We start from the raw sequence: 19,432 nt of genomic DNA on the forward strand, positions 1-19,432 counted from the left end.
AAAGAAGCTGAGAACTCTGCCTGTGAAAGGCTGACTGTGAAGTTAGAGCAACACTACAGCGGCAACATCAACACTGTGGGTACACACACACACACACACACTGTTTCCAGAGAAAGGCATTAGTGACAATTCCTATCACGTTCACACTACAGTATCAGCGATCTCTCAGCCATCGCTTTGACATTACAGTCAGCTCCAGTGCACAGAGGAGGAGGCCCAACCATCAAATGGCCTGGGCCAGCATTTCTAAAAAAGTGTCATATCTACTCTGGGGTTTGAATGTTTGATTTGCTTGCTTGTAACAAACAAGAGGAGTGCTGCTGAAATGTTGAGCACTCAGGGTTTGAAGACATACTTGCCAACGCTCCCGATTTTCCCAGGAGAGTTTTTCCTTGCCCTCTCCCGGTTTCCTTCCAGGTTCACAATTCTCCCGCATTTCTCCTGATTTATGGCATTTTTCACAACCTATTTTCTGTTTCGTCATCTAACCCCGTTTATGGCGCTGTAGGTTACAGCGTGTATAAGGCCTACTGTTTCCACCTGGATTACAATAGAGCTACACCAAATGTCTTTTCCCGGCAGAGGAGGGCTGCTCACGACACCGTGGCGCGGTTTGAGCTGTGCTTGCTGTGCCGCAAGAGGGAGGAAATAACGTGTTTCAGAGCGAAAACTAGGGCTGTCAAAGTTAATGCGGTAATAACGCGGTAATAACGTGGTAATAACGCGGTACACAAAATCAATCTTTCGGAGGTTGTAGCGGGCTGTACTGGTATCATATGAAACTAGAAAACCTGAGGAATCCATTGGTACCAACCATGTCATAGTAGCTTGTCGCGAAGGAGGTTAAATAACGCTCGAAACTTGTGCTAAATTTTAGCGAGGAAAAACTGGCATGGCCATTTTCAAAGGGGTCCCTTGACCTCTGACCTCAATATATGTGAATGAAAATGGGTTCTATGGGTACCCACAAGTCTCCTCTTTACATACATGCCCACTTTATGATGGTATGATTTATGATTTGAGCATATTTTTATTCTAAATGCAGTACCTGTGAGGGTCTCTGGACAATAGTTGTCATTGTTTTGTGTTGTTAATTGATTTCCATTAACAAATATATACATACATTTGCATAAAGCAAACATATTTGTCCACTCCTATGTTGATAAGAGTATTAAATACTTGACAAATCTCCCTTTAAGGTACATTTTGATCAGATAAAAAATGTGGGATTAATTTGCGATGAATCGTGATCAACTATGGACAATCGTGATTAATCCCGAATAAATATTTTAAGCGATTGACAGCCCTAATAAAAAATGATGACTACTGGCCTAGTTTATACCAGAGATTTACAGAAGTTCACGCCAGAGTGGCAAATTATTCAGTTTTCTTTCCTGAGAAATAACAGTAAAATTAAAAGTAGGCCTATTTAACAAAAAATGCTGTTGCAGTGTACTTGTTATTTTGTTATTTTCATTCTTTAAAAGTCACCAAAATGCAGGAAACAAAGTCTCTGAAAGTCAGATTTTTCTGGAGGAGGACCCCAACACCCCCCACTTTGGTTGGTTGAAATCCCCCCCTATTTTTAGGGCCTCAAGGTTGGCAAGTATGTTTGGAGAGCTGCTAGACAGCTGAAGGATGCACTGGGAGAGCTCTAGTAGTGCCAGTGATGAGAAGTGAGTGCTACAGCCTCTTTGCTCTGCTCTCTATGATAGTCTTTGAGTTGACTTTCACCTTTGTCGGGCTGCTCAACAAAAAGCTCTTTGACACATGCACAGGCTGAGCAAACACAAAAAGCCCAAAAAACCTCTGGTGCTGCGAGCGTCGCTTACCTTCTGAAGAACTTCAATCTCCTGCTGCTTTGCAGTGAGTACAGCCAAGGCCTGCTCATGCTCCAACTCTAGCTGCTGCCTCCGCTCTGCAGCCTCGCGCATATGCTGTCCGCAGGGGGTGCAGGGGTGGAGAGCCGGTAGGGAGGATTGTGGAGGGAGAGGGTGGAAGGGGGGGAAGCATAGAGAGGGCTGCTGTTAGTGGAACTAAAATCCAACGGCACTGAACCAACACAAAAATGCATCTCCAGTCATCTACTCCACACTCAGAGAGACACAACACAGGTGTTACATGTGCACACACACACACACATCACACATAACAGAGGCTTGTTAACAACAGTGTACTGACCTTTATTTAAACCCCTTAAAAACAAGAAAGACATAAACTACGCCACAGCAAACGTGAGGACAGTTTATGTCAAATGATCTGCGGGGAGATCAAATTTTGCACAAAAAGGTGCTTATGGAAGAGGACTAGAGATGCTTTGCTGTGTGAACAAAAAACATCAATCCACAGTGAGGTTTGCTGCCCCCTTTAGGTAACACAATACCTGTTGGAAGTCCGGGTTACTGGGACTGTTTGAAAAGCTGTCCTCAGCGGTGTTGTCTTTGCGTGATCAATACAGGGGTTTTACGTTACATGAAAAGGGTGAGCAAACTCCGTAGCGTGCTCACGTTGTCTGTGGTCATCCATAACAACAAAAGAAGCCATACAATACGAGGGACTGAATGCTAAGCTCTTCATAACACAATATATATACGCCTGTGTCATCCAGTCACATCACTGCTCCCGCTATTATGTGAATACTTGCGACACTGTCAGGTGAAGGAAGCGAATGACATTTCCATGCCACTGAGGTCTGAGATAGGTAATGTCATCAGACTTGTAGGTGACATTATCATCATGAAGGGTGACTCTCTATCTCCTCTTCCTCCCCCCTCCCGTCGTCTCATAAAAGCCAAACTCTTTGTCCTGCCTCATGCAATAAAGAATCACATTCCACAGTGCTGTGGTCGTGTAGCCAGGTGACCATTCGTATGTCTGGTGAGCAGCCCACGGATAAAGGGAGAGAGAAAGCACAGCCGCTGAGGTGGACAGAAAAGCATTCAGAATGGGATTCTGCTCCCTGACAGATGGACATAGCAGTGATACCTTATAAATCTAGCAGGGGGAGAGGGGATGGGGAAGGCGGGGAGGGACAGGACAGGTTAGGGAGGGTAGGACAACATGAAAGGGTGGAATAGGAAAGGAAAGGAAAGGAAAGGAAAGGAAAGGAAAGGGGGGCAGACTGCTCCAAGCTTCTACTCTCTCACAGCTCCTGGTCAGACCTCCCAACACGACACTGGAAGGCAACAGACATGTCAGGGACATTAGACAGCATAGCGGAAGATAATGGAGGCAGTGTAGCACAGGTAGGAGAAGGGGGGTACTGGGCTCCATAAAAAAAAAACACCTGAATTAGGATCCCCGGATAGATGAACTACTAGGACTAGATAGAAATGCACACAGTACTGAGAGGTCAAGCGTGCCCTTGGAGCTGGCTTCCTCACCTTGAGCACCTGCTCTAGGTTCTCCAGTTTGCCTTGGAGCTGGTTCCTCTCCCACAGGGCTAAATCTCTCTCCTGCGTCACAGCACCAAGGGTCTCTTTGAGCTGGGCATACTCAGACTTCACCTGTGCAGACAGAACAAGCAAGGAGCAGAGAGACGGAGTTTGAGAGTGCTACAGTTTATTTTTCTTTGGGGGCAAAACCAGGCTGTTCAAGTTTTAATCATTGCATTATATTTGGTTTATATACTGCCCTTTTTAGGAATACTTAGCAGGTTCATGTTTTTCTTGTGGTCATTATCTTGCTCCCCGAACGAAAGAGGTTACCCTTTCAGGTTTCCTGGTATGCCCATTATCTCCTGTCACCCTACATTTTAATGAGCAAATTATGATTATGGATATTGTGTACTTTTACTCCGCTCCTTTTCTTCAAAACAAGCAGTTTTCTTTCTGTTTTGGAGCCACTCCAGTGCAGGTGTCCTACCTGGGTTTTTGCTGCATGGAGAAATTATTAAAGGTACCCTGTGGGGTTTTCTTGTAAACAAACAAAGCTATGTTTACAGTCAGTCTCATCATGATGCACTGGGTGTATCCTTGAGGCCTAGGTACTTTTTGAATACCTTTTCTTCCTCATAAAACCTTTGCAAAGCCGACTTTTTAAAATATTTATTTGAAACCTGCATTGTTTACATCCATGGTAGCTTAGCATGTTAGCTTCCCTGCATTGTTACTTTTATTTGGCACATTGCTGCCACCCGACAGTCAGCGTGAAACCACTGTGCGCATGCTCGAGATACAAATAAAAAGGGGGCCCCATGCATCAAAACATTGTAACTAGTGGTCAAAAATATGGAGGTCACGATACCAGACATTTAGTAGTCGATACCAACACCAATAAAATTCCACAATTCTCGATACCAATTCGATACCGCAGTAAAAACAAAAGTAAAACAATAAATCCCATGTACTTCAACATCCACAACATTATTGTCGTTTGCATACTGGTTTTTGTTAAGAAGTTAAACAGGTCATAATTCCCTCTCTATTATCTATTTCATATTGATGTGAAAACATCTCCTTCAAACAACTGGATTTATTCAAGTTTCTATTACATTTGAACACATCATGATAACGTTAGAATTTACCTTCGCCCCATATATTCATTTTACTGAATAGAGCCTGAACGCATCATAATGTAAGTTAATGTCACCTCACTTGTTGAAATCGGCAGGACGAGAGCTAGTTAACGTTAGCTGTTAGCAGCACAGTCCTGCACGGAGCTAACTGCTAACGTCAACTAGCTCTCGTTCTGCCGATTTCAACACAGATTTGTTGTTCGCAATGTAGCATTATCAGCGAAAAAAATAGGGTGTGTCCCTGGACGCGTCGATAGTGAGTTTACTACGTCCAAAACACATTTTCTATCGTCCCTGGGACGCCGTTAGACTCGAGCCCTCTAGAAAAACAACAACTTTCACATATTCACAATATTGGCATCGACTTGGTACCGAAGCATCTGTTCACTCTAAGAAACTAAAGACGGAGGAGACAGTGTTACAGAGTCATCATCTCACAAACAAAGCAATATAACCAGCTGTCTTTATACTAAATATCTGCGTTATTTTGAATAAAATAATAAAGCTATTCAAGTTTCTCGCAAAAAAACTACATTTTACAAGATTACATTTGAACACTGAATGGAGCCTGAATGCATCATAATGTAATTTAATGGCCATGGCTTGTTGAAATCAGCAGGATGAGACAACCAGTGACAACGATATCTAAGCACTTGCAGCAGTGGCTCAATTAACGTTTTGCCGCCTGTTTCCTTTATTCTAGGCTGGACAAAATGTATGATCCAATTCAATAACACCACAAAGCCTCCAATTGAGCTTTTTTCTTTTAACCTCTTTTCATACTATATGAACAAAAACTGAACCTGATATGCCTCTTAAAGGTAAAGCCGTCGTTTTGGACTGAATTCTATTGTAGAGCTGTTCCTATTTTTCTGGTATTCGCTGCTGATTTTAAGCTACTATGCTGTAAAAAACGATTTGCTTTAATGCCACCTAAAGCATTCGAAGCATTTAAAACAGGCAGAAACCGTTACAGGCCAGACGTGGGAGCCGGCTGCTTTCGGTGATAAAAGCCTTTAAATATTATAATAATGCTGGAGAAACATAATTCAGTGGTCGTAGACCAAAACATTAATAAATTATTCATGCTTCATTGTTAACCAAGCACTAAGCATTCGATTGACTGAAGCAATTGCACATTATATTAACACTGTACACCAATTCAACACCAATGAGGTCTGTACTGCCATTATGAACAATATATGAAAAATGCCTATTTCTACATATTCTTCATAATCGGCCTCCCACAGACCGGTCCTATTGGTACTTAAGAGGCAGTATTTTTCAATCAGGTTTTTAAAGGCCCCTAATCGGCAGCGAGATGACTGGTTCCTGTAGTCGTAATGTGGCACAGCCCCTTCCTCAGAGCAGCCATGAATGACTAATGATTCCTTGAGGAGGGCGTTTCAACAAACACCAGCAAAGCAAAACACAAACAGAAACCAGCGAGTCTGCCTCTGAACCGCCCGCCTCTACACAGCAAAAACTATCCGCATGGATAGGAGCGACTGTCAGACTTAATGGAGACGGATCGAACGGAACTGTATTGGATTCAGGAGAAGCAGGTCAATAGTCTATTATGGGGAGAGGGAGGTGCCGCTTGTAGCCCCTCCTAGTTCATTCAGAGACGATAGGATCAGAACACGGGGGTGTAAGCGAGGGCTAATATCCGCACTGCCCTGCAGGCTGCTGCTCTCATATCCGTCAGTGTGATAACAGTTCAGGATAGCTGCTCCGAGAGCCACCCAAGACCCGATAAGACGTCAATAACCAGCAGCCCACCCTCCTTCACCCCGAAAGCAACTACCTGTCAATCAGCTCCTTCAGGAAATTGCCTTCCTGTCCTTAGAGAGAGGCCTGGTGCTCTCTGTTTGTTGATCTACTTTAGCTGTGTGTTATCAGCTCTGAAGGCCTTCAAGGTCTCGGGGCTAAAAGGAAGGTGAGGGTGTTTTAATAGAATCGGAGGCTCGTTGCTTTCATTTCTATGCTGAGAATTGGAGAAACGGCTCCGTCTATCCGGCATCCTAGGGCAGTTTTGACTAAGTTTTAGCGTGACCCAGAAAGTCATCTGGCAGAGATTTAATGTAAAGACCAGAGAGGCCGTGGCCTATGAAGAAACAAGCCGGAGAGTCTACAGCCACGTTAGCAGCTCTGTGAGGTAGGGATGTGACGGTGAGGAGATTTTCCCAGCGGTTAATAAACTTGTGACAACACCGGTGTTACCGATCACACCGGACATTTTACAAGAAAAGATGACGGTCAATATGTATAGCACGCTTACTTTGATCTTTAACGTCGGGTTACTGCGGGGCCGCAGGTTTCCACCCAGCGCTGCTCTGCCATGCACACCGGCTGTGACCGCTCAGGCTGGACTTTTTGTTAAGACTTTATACTATGTTGTGTTTATCTATTTAGTGGTTTATTAGTTCTGAATGGTCTAGAGGATTTTGGTTTCTAGGTTTTGGGGGTTTCTGTTATATTCCTTGTTTCATTCGTTGAGTGTTTCCTGTTTTATTTATTTACTCACCGTGTGTGTCATGTCTGGTTTTACTTCCTGCCTTTGTGTTTTCCCGCCTTAGTGATTGTCTGCCGCGCCCTGATTTGTTCCACCTGTGCCTCATCATCCTGCTCTCCTTGTGTGTTTAGTCTGGTTTTCCCCTGCTTTATTGTCAGTTCGTCATTGCTCCTCATGTGTAGTGTTTCACCCTAGTCTGAGGGTTTTCCAGTGTTTTATAGTTCAAGTTTTCTCCTTGTGACTTCACTTTTTGGATTGGCTTTTTGTAACCTGCCTGCCGGATCATTTGCATTTTTGTTCTACATAAGTTTTTCATTAACAAATCATTGAACTCTGCCTGCTGCCTCCTCGTCCTTATCTGCGTTTAGGTCCAATGCCATGAATGCCTGTACCACATTTCATGGCAATCCATTCAATAGTTGTCGACACACGTCACTCAAAACCTCTTCGTGGTGCTTGAGGAAAAAGTCAGGGAGTCACTAAAGTCATTAGGATCCATCCTCTGGGAACCATGAATATCTGTACCAAAATTCACAACAACTCATCCAATAGCTGTCATTCACTAAAAAAACTAAATGTCAACCTCATAGTGGCACTACAGGAAAAATCATTTCATCACCAAAATCACTAGGATTAATTTTCTGGTGACAATGAATGTCAATCCATCCAATAGTTGTGGTATTTCACTCTGGACAAAAGTGATTGACCGACTGACAGACCAACATTGTCATCCATAGAGCCACGCTGCCAGCATGGCTATAAACATACTTTAAGTCTACTCACAGGACAGATACGAGCAATCATTACAAGTGTGAAAGGAGCAGTACTGAGATGAATACAGTGCATACTCAAGAAGTCAAAACCAAGGCCTTTTCGCCTCTTACCTTCTCATACTCAGATGTCTTGTGGCTATTGTTGAACAACTGGAGGTTCAAGTGTTTATTCTCCTGGAGGAAATCTTGGAGCTCATTCTCCTAGACAAAAGAGGCAGAAAGAAAACAGTGTTTAGAACTCAAGAAGTCACCGTGATTAGACCGGAGCACAGCACTCAACCCGAGCACGTTGTCAGCGATAGCACATGCATTATTCATCCGAGGAGACTGCTCGAGGTTCTCCACGTTCTCGAAGCTGCTGCCATTTCAGTCAGTACAGTGTAACAATAATAATAATAATGTCATAATACTAGCTTTTATGTCAATGTCTCAAACATACTGGAACAGATGTAATCAGACACCATGAAAGTGTTGTTCTTCACCGCTCTCTGAGAGTGGATGCAAATCAAACATGTATTCTGATACCTTCCTAACCACACACACACACACACACACACACACACAAAGAGCATCATTTCCCCACTCTCTCTCTTTCCAAGTGTGTTGAGCCGAGAGTGAAAAAAAAAAATCCCCTCATTGCAGAGGAGGAAAACGTAATTACATTCAATCAACAGTCGTGAGGCGTGCCGTGGATGCAATTTGCAGTGTCAACTGGAGAGTTCTCTGAGATGTGCAATCCACCGCAGCTACAGCAGCAGCACGTAGGCCAAGTGTTGTTCTTGTGGGGAGCTAAGAAACCTACTGGCTCATGCATGATACATTTACTGTAAATATACAGTGTTGCTTAATGGCTGGCGATGGGGAGCCTGCTCCTTCCCCCCCTTATGTTTTACTTATGAAGGATGTTTCAGAGGGCAAATGGAGACAGGAGTAAAGATAAAAATCCATGCGAGGGTGCACATGTTAACAGACCAGTGATGTCCATAAAGCAGCATTGTAAAATATTTTCACAGACCACATTTTGACATGTCACAGTGGGAGAATCACACAGTAAATATTAAAATAAATGATGGCTGAATTCCATGTATCTGCTTCAGTTTCAGGGTCCCGGTACTGTGCATGCGGGCTCACTGTCACACCGTCACTGGGACACTTGAATGCAACAGGGCCATTGTTAATATTATTAGTAGCACCTGTGCTTTTCCCGCCATAAGTCAAAATGTCTGGCTGTGAAAAAATCATATTGTTTGTGATGAACTCAGGTGTACATTTATGCTGCATTCAAGACAACTCGGAACTTTGAATATTTCTGACCTCCTACTAGGAAAATACAACGGATTGCCACTCAAAGTCGGAGCTCAAATCCATCTACCCCGACTTCACAAAGAAGCAGTTGTCTGACGTTACACAACAATGGAAGCGCACATTTCAAATGGTAAACCATCAACTAAAAGGCAACGTAAAGCATATTTGACTGTATTAAATTAGAATAATACATACTATCATATAGTAAAAACCTGTTCTGCATGTAAATTGATGTCAAAATATGTCATCATGTTTTTAGGTAGCTGCTGACGGTAAACAATCTATGAAAGTTATCAGCTGTAACCGCCGTGTGAGAGCAGTACAGAGTGGCAGCCGTGAGCTAGCCAATAGGACAAGCTCACATCCACAAATATGCACTAAAACAAAGCTCAGATTACAACACACACAGAGGGAGAGTGACTTCATTCTCTGCTCAGGTAGACATTACTCCTCTATATCTTTACATAGCAAATAGTTGTTTGCTGCTATATTAATGCTCTGGATATTGTATTGTATAGAGCACCTTTAAATATTACTACTACTCACTACTTCTATTAATATTAATAAAATGGCAAATTCTTATACGGACATGTACTGTATGAACACAACTACAGTTTATATTCACACCAGATGAGGAGAAATACTGTCAAGGACGAGCAGTGATAAGTAAACAACAGCCTGAAGACCAAAGGCACAACTGAGATCTGCTGCTTTTCTATTCAATTCATTTCTGTCACGTCCCCCCAAAAAAATTATTGGCATTTCAACCTGCGTCAATTGTGTCCAGTCAATTTTAATGCTTCCCGTACGAGCACTAGATTGCATTGGCATTCCTATTCATATCCATTGATCCTTCAATTCTGAGCTAATGTGGGCTGGCTAAAGCCTCCAGGTGTTCATTCTGAAGGACAAACAGCTAGAGAGAGCTCCCATTTTACTGTGTGCACACTGATGAGCACTGTGGACTGAAATACTTTTGCTGTTGATTCAAGCATTTCAACACGACTGCCGTCCTCATTGAAAATCCTTTTTGGAATTTGGATGCGACAGCACACGCGTAGTGCTGCAAACCAAATTGTCTTGAGCACAGAGAATCAGCTGTTTCTTTGTCCTGCATTGTCGACGTGTTAACGCTTTAAACAGATCAGTGTACGTCATAATCCCTTGGCAAGACACATTTTTATGGAGAGCCTGTGAGCCCAGTGGTGGAGAGAATCCCATGCAGAATACACTGTGGCCTATATTGAGCTGCCTCCAACATTATTCAGCTGAGATTTTTTTGCTGAGGTGTGATTTGCCATTTGAGATTTGCTTTAAATACTAACACCAATGTACATATGCACGGCATAAAGTCAGTTTGATTAATGATTTGTAATACTTTCGAGACGGATTATTGTGTAGACACAAACAGTCTTTTTGGTGATTTGTGTGCCAGGATAGTTTCATGAATAACAACGCACTATTAGGCCTGGGGCAGCAGAGTACCTGGGTCACTCCTGTTTCTGAAAGCAGTGCTGAGGCAGTTGTGTTTGGTCCAGACTTGATCTGACTCAGCCTGGTGTGCCGGAGCTGTGTGTTTAATTTCGACAAGCCTGACAGATGAATCAACTCTGCCATTTAGCACAGGAGCGAAGCAAACATGTCACCCACTTACTCTCTGCTCTGTGGACTCAGTGTAAGCAGCAGCATTTGCTCTTGTTCAGTATAGACGACAGCCACTATCACTATTCCTTTTCAGCCTGACCCTTCCTCTGTTTCTTTATCCAGACCATCTGATCTAAGGACTAATTGTATATATATAACATGGGGCTCTGAACTCGGCCCTCTTGACTACTGGCTGCTTGTAACATTTATGACATTGAAATAGGAATATTATAAGGTATAAAAGGCTGTCAAAGTTAACGTAATAATAATTTTAACGCCACTTATTAACTTAACATAACTTGCAATTTTTAAGGTTGTAGCGGGCTTTAAAGCTAGAGTGAAGATACTGGTATCATATGAAATTGGAAAACCTAATGAATCCATTGGTACCAACCATGTCATACTAGCTTGTTGCAAAGGAGGCTAAATAACGCTCCAAACTTGTGCTAAATTTTAGCGGGGAAAAATTGGCATGGCCACTTTCTTAAAGGGGTCCCTTGACCTCTGACCTCAAGATATGTGAATGTAAATGGGTTCTATGGGTACCCACGAGTCTCCCCTTTACAGACATGCCCACTTTATGATAATCACATGCAGTTTGGGGCAAGTCATAGTCAAGTCAGCACACTGACACACTGACAGCTGTTGTTGCCTGTTGGGCTTGAGTTTGCCATGTTATGATTTGAGCATATATATATATACTAAATGCAGTACCTGTGAGGGTTTCTGGACAATATTTGTCATTGTTTTGTGTTATTAATTGATTTCCAATAATAAATATATACATACATTTACATAAAGCAAACATATTTGCCCACTCCCATGTTGATAAGAGTATTAAATACTTGACAAATCTCCCTTTAAGGTACATTTTGAACAAATACAAAATGTGCATTTTATTTGCGATTAATAGCGATTAACTATGGACAATCATGCGATTAAATATTTTAATCGATTGACAGCCCTAGTATAAACCTTTTGCTGTATAAGTAAATTTGGGGACTTGGGGTTTTCAAGTGTACAGTTGAACTGTACTGACTTCAGGTGCACAGTGTAAAAAAGTACATATTGCATTTCCCTTACACAGGGCTTGTGGCCCTCTGCATACCGTTTAAGTTTAAGTTTCTCTTAAGCATTGCACACTAGGGGTGTAAATCACCAGTTTCATCATGATACCATATTATATAGACACGTTGGACAACAGTATGATATTTGTCAATATCACAAAGTCTGCCACGATACGATTTCGTTTTGACTCCAATCAGGGGCCTGCGATCGATATGAGACAATGTCATTTGCCCATTTAACACAATCAGTTACATTTATATCAACTCACAAAAAGCAACTATGTTTTGACAATTTTATTACTGGGCTCTTCCAGACATTTAAAAGAAGAAACAATGTATTATCTTTAATAAAAACAATAAAAATAGACCTCCTGTTGGTCACTGTAAAGTGCCACATTTGTCATGTTTAAGCACTATTTGGACGCTGGACGGAAATGGTGACACAGACCTGCCATGGGAATTTCAAAATAAAGGTGTACCTTAATGTATCAATGTTTTCACTTTGTATCGATGTTATTGGATCGTTGATCATTGAATCGATAAATCAACCCATATCGATGTATCATTACACCCCTATTGCACACCATGGTGTACATAAATAAACGTACCACAAACACACAGTTCAAAGCCATCTCAAAGAGGTGCAACACATTTACAGGATGCATATCTGAATTTACTGTCCTGTGTAAAATGCAAAACAAAAATGCATGCCATGTGTCCAAGCAATAAGAGCTGCCAATCCCGCGTCTGACAGAAGGTGTTTGTGCTTACAAACAGCTCATAATGAAAGCTAAGCTGGCATTTCACTAGCAGCTACTGAGCTACATTTGAGAGCGCAGCTCCACAGTCAGTCCAGTCTCTGGACTTGTTGAGTCTGCCTGCTGTCTGCCTCGGTGTTAATCTTCGATTAGCACCGATACATATTGGAGCTACGCTGGCACAGCAGATGCTTGTCGCCATGGTAACAGGCCTTAAATGCTAGCAGAGGCATGCTCCTCTGATGGTCTGCAGTTATATACCCGACACCGAGGAAGGTGGAGGTGTCAGATGGCTATGCCAGTGCAGACACTTAGTGTTTATATACACGACAGCTGAACTCACTGTGAGGAGATGTGGCATTAATAGCAGCCTAGAAATGAAAGTATATATATTCCTGTATATGCTGTCAGTGTTTGGTAAATAGACCACCAGCAGAGAGTCGCCAACAGCTGCACCTATTTCTGTCCGTGTACTCTTTACTTCAACCTGAGAGGGAGAAAAACAGAGGAGAGACAGAGAGGTGAGCCAGTTAAGACCAAACAGGGAGTGACATTACTGTCAACTCGCCATCCCCTCACAATAGCACTCATTGGTCTTGTCTGTGTTTGTGTCTCTGTTCTCGGAGCTCAGCTCGAGAGGAGATAAGAGCTGTGCTGCAGTCTGTGGAGACCAGCCTGCCATTTCTGCACGCCATTTGGGGACAGTTTGTCCTTTGGGTAGCGTCCCCCGGACTCAGCTGGCTGACAATGGGCGAGGAAGAGGAAGTGCTGCTGTGGGCAGGGGACGCGAGAGGAGGGCAGCGAAGAAAACTGTCCTAATGGAGTGTTTATTTGGAGCAGAGAGCCACACACAAAGACAGCTCGTCTACAGAAGAGGGCTTGGGGGCAACGAGGGAATGAATTCAAATAGTCCAGGACCAAAGAGTGCCATTTAAATTACTGCTGAATCTCTCCAGCTCCTGCCTTTCATCGGAACAAATCCCACTCCAGGCTATCTGCACATCTCTGCGCCCACTTCAGCTTCTACAGGTTGCAAACATGTTTCATTTTTATGTAGTGCTAAACTTCAACACTCATGAAGCAGCTTTTACGTCCCTGTATTGTTTTTTTTCCAACTCCCAAACCACAGAGCGTACAGGCCTACAAATGTCTGCACTTACACATTCTCTAAAATTCAACTGAAATTAAACTCAACATTTTGCTGCAGAGCCCACGGGGACCCCACTACCGGAACATCACAGCAGTTAGATGTCATTCTCTCTCAGAATAAACTGAAACAGAAGCTGAGCAGAGCTCTCCATCTCGCTATAATATAATATAAAGTGATTCATTATTCTGCTTAGTGGGGCTCCTGTAACTGTAATGGTAAAACCCCTCAGACCAGAACCATCCACTTAAGCTTTATTTGTGCTGTGATTTACAACTCTGATGTTCCCCCTGCTGTGAGAGACTGATGGAGCCTGATGACTCCTCTTATTTAAGATACAGTACGTTTCCCCACTAAAATAAATCCAACGAAGCAGGGGAATAATTGCCACATGCTGCTCAATGGTTACTTCAGCGTACCTGACATTTAGCCCCAGCACCACCTAACAATAAAAGTTAAATAATGCACACAGTCCTATGTGACCTGCCTACACTGCATCATTTCAGGCAAACTCTTCTTAACACAAACGCCAACACAGCCACAGTGTTTAACCACCCAAACCAACAGAATCACTGACGGCCATGATGGGACACATTCAGCACTTCACTCCAGTCTATCATGAACTCTGCAGATGATGAAACAGATGCATTTTAACTTGATGCATGACTGATGTGTGAATAGTTGCATTATTTACATCAGCTTCCAGTATTTTCTTCAATGATGTATTGGTGTGTAGAGTGGTGCAGGAGTGAGTCCTAAAACACGGAAATGAGTTAGCATACAAGCGTACTTCTGGTGCCCTCGTCTCAAAGTCGGGTATGTGTTTTTAGTTAGATGCCTGAAATAAGGTCTATGGTTAACACACACTTAAGAGAATTGAACGTTTTGTTCTACGATATAAAATACATCAGTAAATATCCCCACTTGTGAATTCTGAAGTCTTTATGTGTCTTACAAAAGGTGGTTGCTAACAAGTGGCTAAATGAGACTACTAAATGTCATCATGCTGACTCGTCCGCCTTTACAGCCTCTTTGTGTATACTAGCACTCATGCAACTGTGGTGTAGTTTGTTTATAGCCTAACTTTAGCTTTTTACATCTGGCGATTGCATTCACACTTCAAAAATCATAAAAGCGGTGTTCATTTGTGGATATTATCTCAAACATGTGTTTGCCACAGAGCTTATTTTCTGCAATTATCCAAAACCCAGTGGAAAAATCCAATTGGCTTTTTGTCGAGGGAACCAGGGAGATGCTAACTTCCAGGTTTGCCTACCAAAAAAAGTCATCCCTGCACCACTCTATCACTATCTGTTATTGAAGCCCTCTGCAGTTAGCAAAAAAGTGCACAATGTGTTCTCAACACATGCACAACATACAAACAATACAGGGAACCCATTCATTAAAACATTACTCTACAGCACCACTAGAGGTCAAAGACTCCACAGGTTACCCAGCAGTCTACGGTTAACATGTTAGGTGACCTGGCTGACCACTGCGGGGCCATTCCCACCATCAAAAGATACAAACATATTGATGTATATATAACTTAAGACGTCAAGAGGAGACGTGTAAAAAAGAAAAGCATGTTTTTTTTTCTTCTCAGCAGGTTCTCTCATCTTTTATTTCCTTCTCTTTGCCTTTTGTCCTGAGTCAAGGCCTCTCTCCAGCAGGCGGGATGACATTTCTGGGGCACTATGAGAAAATGTCCTTCAGAAAGGCACCGACCGCCATACGAAAATACAAGACTTGTGTAACATATCTCTGACCTTTTACAGTGGTGACCATTACTTAAAAAACACACATGGTGCTCTGTACTGCTGTATAGTTAAAAAACAGCAGGGTTGTACAGCGCTCCATGAGCTATGTGTATACAGGAGAAAGAAACCAAAATAACCACTGCCTGAGGATACCACCGATGTACACAGTGGTATCCTTATATACGTCTTCTGTTTGTGCATGATCACGCTCTGCAAATACTCCTACAGCTGCAAAGTGTATCTCTCATTCTTAAATGTATTCCCCATGCTAACAAAACCCAACCCACAGACACTGCAACTCGCACTTAACTGCTCCCATTTTTCAATTTCAGTCATCACCGCCTGAGAACCAAGCTATCATTACAGTAGACCGCCACTCATTTTCTCAGGGGACGTGTGTGTGTGTGTGATGATAGCGGGACAAGGCTCTCAGGTACAAATCAATTTGAGCGTCCGTCCTATCGCTCAGAGGCCACGGTATATTTTTGGAGCACTTACCAAAGTCTGACATGTTTGATTCTTTTTCTTCACCTCCGCCTCAAGTGCTTCACACTCCTTCCTTCTGGTGCTGATCTCAGTCTCCTGGGGAGGGAGAAAAAAGAAGCAGAGGACAGCTGCTATGATTTGTCAGGAACAGAAGCTTCCTGAGAGAACTCAGTGAAACTAGACAGAGAAAGAGGGAGCAGGAGCATTTCATTATTCAGCAGTATTTAGGTGTGTGTGTGTGTGTGTGTGTGTGTGTGTGTGCGCGCGTGTGTGTGTGTGTGTGTGTGTGTGTGTGTGTGTGTGTGTGTGTGTGTGTGTGTGTGTGTGTGTCAGCAACACACAGAGAGATTTCCAGAGATTATCTAATAGATATTATTATTATTTTTGAAAACAGATTTCTGAGGTTCAAATGTTGAGGATGGACGGTGTGGTCCTCTAGGAATAATGTGATGAAGAGGATCAAACAAGACTAGCCGTGCTAGTGGCTCTGTGAGGTTATACTTAGGCTAAAGAATATAGAGGCAAAAAGACGTAACTCTGGTGTTTTTTTGACAACCGTTGCCGCCATTTTGGACTGAAAATGCGTATTATATTAATAATGTTTTTATCGTTCAACACAGGCCATTTCGGTGGAGACATTAAATATGACAACAGAAAAGAAATAATTTTGTTTTTTCTTTTGTACGGCATTTTTTAAGCGGACGTTTTACCGGCGTCCGGTAGTCGCTTTCAGTCCAAAATGGCAGAAGCGTAGCTTCGCTGCTGGGCGCTGATGTCGCAATGGAACGTACAATTGACTTTCACCTCTTGGTAATGTATGTTCTTTACTTAGGCGCAGAGGTGCTTTAAACTAAGAGCTACCATCGGCATGCTAACATGCTCACAATGCTAACAGGGTCATGTTTAGCAAGTATAACGTTTACCGTGCTCAACATCTTAGTTAAAGATAGAGGTGGTCAGTTTTTCAAAAACACTTTTTTATTTGTTGAAATTCTCATTACATCCCGACAGGTATCAATAATTTAAATGCTCTGACAAAAAAATTTAAAAAATCCAGTATCACAGGACTGAAATAACTGTCCATCCGCCTGAATGAAATGATTGGACGGGCTTCCTGCATGTCTACCTACCGGCCTGCACACACATTACACTTCACTGAAGTGTTCCACAAGCTGCTAGCTCGACAGCTGTGAGTACTAACAATAGTCATGTTTGTGGTGTACGTTCATTATGAAGGGACGGACTGTCAGTGGTGCTGTCTTGATGATTTTCTCGCTAGATTCAGAGACTTTTGGAGCTAATGCTGCTGGCTACTTTCATTGGAAAAGAGTTGGCAACACTGGGCTGTTTATTTTGGTTGGATATTTTTTTAAATGTAGCATACTCTTGCTAGTTTCTTAAGATTACCAACCCTAGCTTTAGTTAAAGCATGTTAGCATGCTAGAGTTAGCCAATCAGCACTAAACATCAAGTGCAGCTCAGGCTGATGGGAATGTCATTAATTTAATTAGCAGGTATTTAAGTTATAAACCAAAGTATTAGCGTGGTGAATAACTTTAACAGCTCACATGTTGTTTTGGAGTCTGAAGACTTTTTCCCAGCAGACACATCTACATGACAAAGCAGCAAAAGCACAGGTGCTACTAATGACACTAACAACGGCTCTGTTTCACGCTACAAGAAAACTACGCAGGCGAAAAGACCCAACTCTTAGAAGGTCTATTCTGTCTCCCATGTGAATGAGATATAAACTGTATGTTCTGTATATTAATGCCTGTTATGTTTCCATCAAGCAGCCATTGAGGCAACTGAGTTGACAACTCAATGCTACGATGACAACTCAGTCTTTTTCCGCATTTTTCACATATAGTTAGTTGTTGAATCTGTTGATCTTTATTTACGTGTCATCGCAGGAACAGCACAGATGTAACTAATACCCTTAACGATGGCTATCATCCATTTAAGGGTCTTAGTGAGCCACACTAGCAGAGCACTAGCACTGATACGTCTACATGCAGCCTTAATTAATGCTACTAATTACACCTGTGCTTCTTCAGCACACTCTACATCCTGCACTCTACATGCAAATGAATATATATATAAACTGGAACTAAAGGGTTTAAATATGTTTGTACATGCACTGTAGATTGCACAGGGTTCAGCCAGTGCCTAGCTGACACCTAATGTTCCCTCATGAGCTTTTTGAATGCCTATTATGTTTCCATCAAGCAGCCGAATTACTGAGCTGACAGCTAAATTACAATGAAAAGAAGTTCTTCACAATGTGCGATTAGAGCCAAAACATGACTAAAGTCTGCCACAGTTTCCAGGGAGAATGACTTGTTTAGTCTATCAGCGTTCTTCAGAGGATTCACCACCACTGGCTTCTCAGTAGGGAGACGGCTAGAAACGGGATATCCTCATCAAAGCCGCCTGTGTTTTTCTGCCCTGCTCTGGATATGCCACATCTCCTTGTCACTCCACTCTAATCAGGAGGTTAACACTTTCTGGCAAGCTGGGATGTATTCAGCAGTGAAGGGTAGACCTATTTAAACAGAGAATACACACCTTCTTTATGGCCCATTCATTGAATGCATATAGCCAACTATTGCACTGCTCTTACAGCACGGAATACATGAAATTGTTACATCACCGACCGCATCCTCTGTTTATGAGCTCTCGATCAGTGGACGAGGAGCAGCCTTGCTATGGATGGGAGTGAAAGTGCAGCTGGATGTTCCAAGATTAGCGTATAGAATTAAACAGGATTTTATCTGTGTCAGTGTGTGCTACCAGCGCACACACACACACACACGCACACACAAACACACACTCGGGTAGCATGGCACCACGTGTCCCTGAGCACGGCTAAAATAAGCACCAGCGGAGCCACCAGAAGCCCAAAGCACACAATACATGCTGCATGTGAGAATGCATGAATGTGCACTTCATCACAGAAACGCTCACAGCTTGATTTGACTTTGAATATACTATATATATATATATTGGAATCCATTCAAATGGAAGAGTTCAGCTGGTTCAACTCTTATATACTCAATAAGACAGTGAGCATTAGGGTCAGAGAGCAGGACGAACGGAAGGAAGAGGAATAAGCTTAGACCCTTTCGAGGTCTGTAACCTTGTGGTGACAGATGGTATGATTATATCTTTGACCCCTTATCTGTCGTAGCTGGTCCACCAGTGATCCTGCTCAGCTATACAGTATGTACAGTATGTGTAAGCATCCGCTCTAGTTAGATTTTTTATTGTTTCAAGGACGAAATCCCTCACATGGACAGAAAGATATGGAGAATAAATGTCCTCTGAAGCGAGGATTTCATGATTAAAGGTGCAGTGTGTAGGATTTGGTGGCATCTAGTGGTGAGGTTGCAGATTGCAACCAAGTGAAACTTCTCCCGTGTGCCAAGCGTGTAATAGAACTCGCAAATGGCCTTATCTAG

At 42.6% G+C, this 19,432-nt stretch overlaps 1 protein-coding gene across 25 annotated transcripts in view; it reads right to left on the reverse strand.

Moving 5' to 3' along the window:
* rimbp2b (RIMS binding protein 2b) overlaps positions 1 to 19,432 on the reverse strand; it is an 88,285-nt gene that overhangs the window by 34,910 nt on the left and 33,943 nt on the right. For 18 of the 25 annotated variants that reach the window (XR_012594310.1, XM_074638655.1, XM_074638671.1 and 15 more), the window contains exons 1-3: positions 7,916 to 7,929; positions 3,384 to 3,506; positions 1,833 to 1,937 (exon numbers count right to left, since the gene is read on the reverse strand). Coding sequence is in view for 23 of the 25 variants with exons in the window: in XM_074638655.1 (XP_074494756.1) it covers positions 1,833 to 1,934 (102 nt within the window). In the remaining 2 variants the exon portion in view is untranslated. Of the gene's footprint in view, positions 1 to 1,832; positions 1,938 to 2,985; positions 3,176 to 3,383; positions 3,507 to 7,915; positions 8,006 to 15,983; positions 16,068 to 19,432 lie in introns of those variants that run through there. The other 7 variants (XM_074638668.1, XM_074638663.1, XM_074638667.1 and 4 more) reach the window with 4 other exon arrangements.

This window comes from Sebastes fasciatus, chromosome 6, assembly GCF_043250625.1.
Source record: "Sebastes fasciatus isolate fSebFas1 chromosome 6, fSebFas1.pri, whole genome shotgun sequence".
Taxonomy (NCBI): Eukaryota; Metazoa; Chordata; class Actinopteri; order Perciformes; family Sebastidae; genus Sebastes; species Sebastes fasciatus.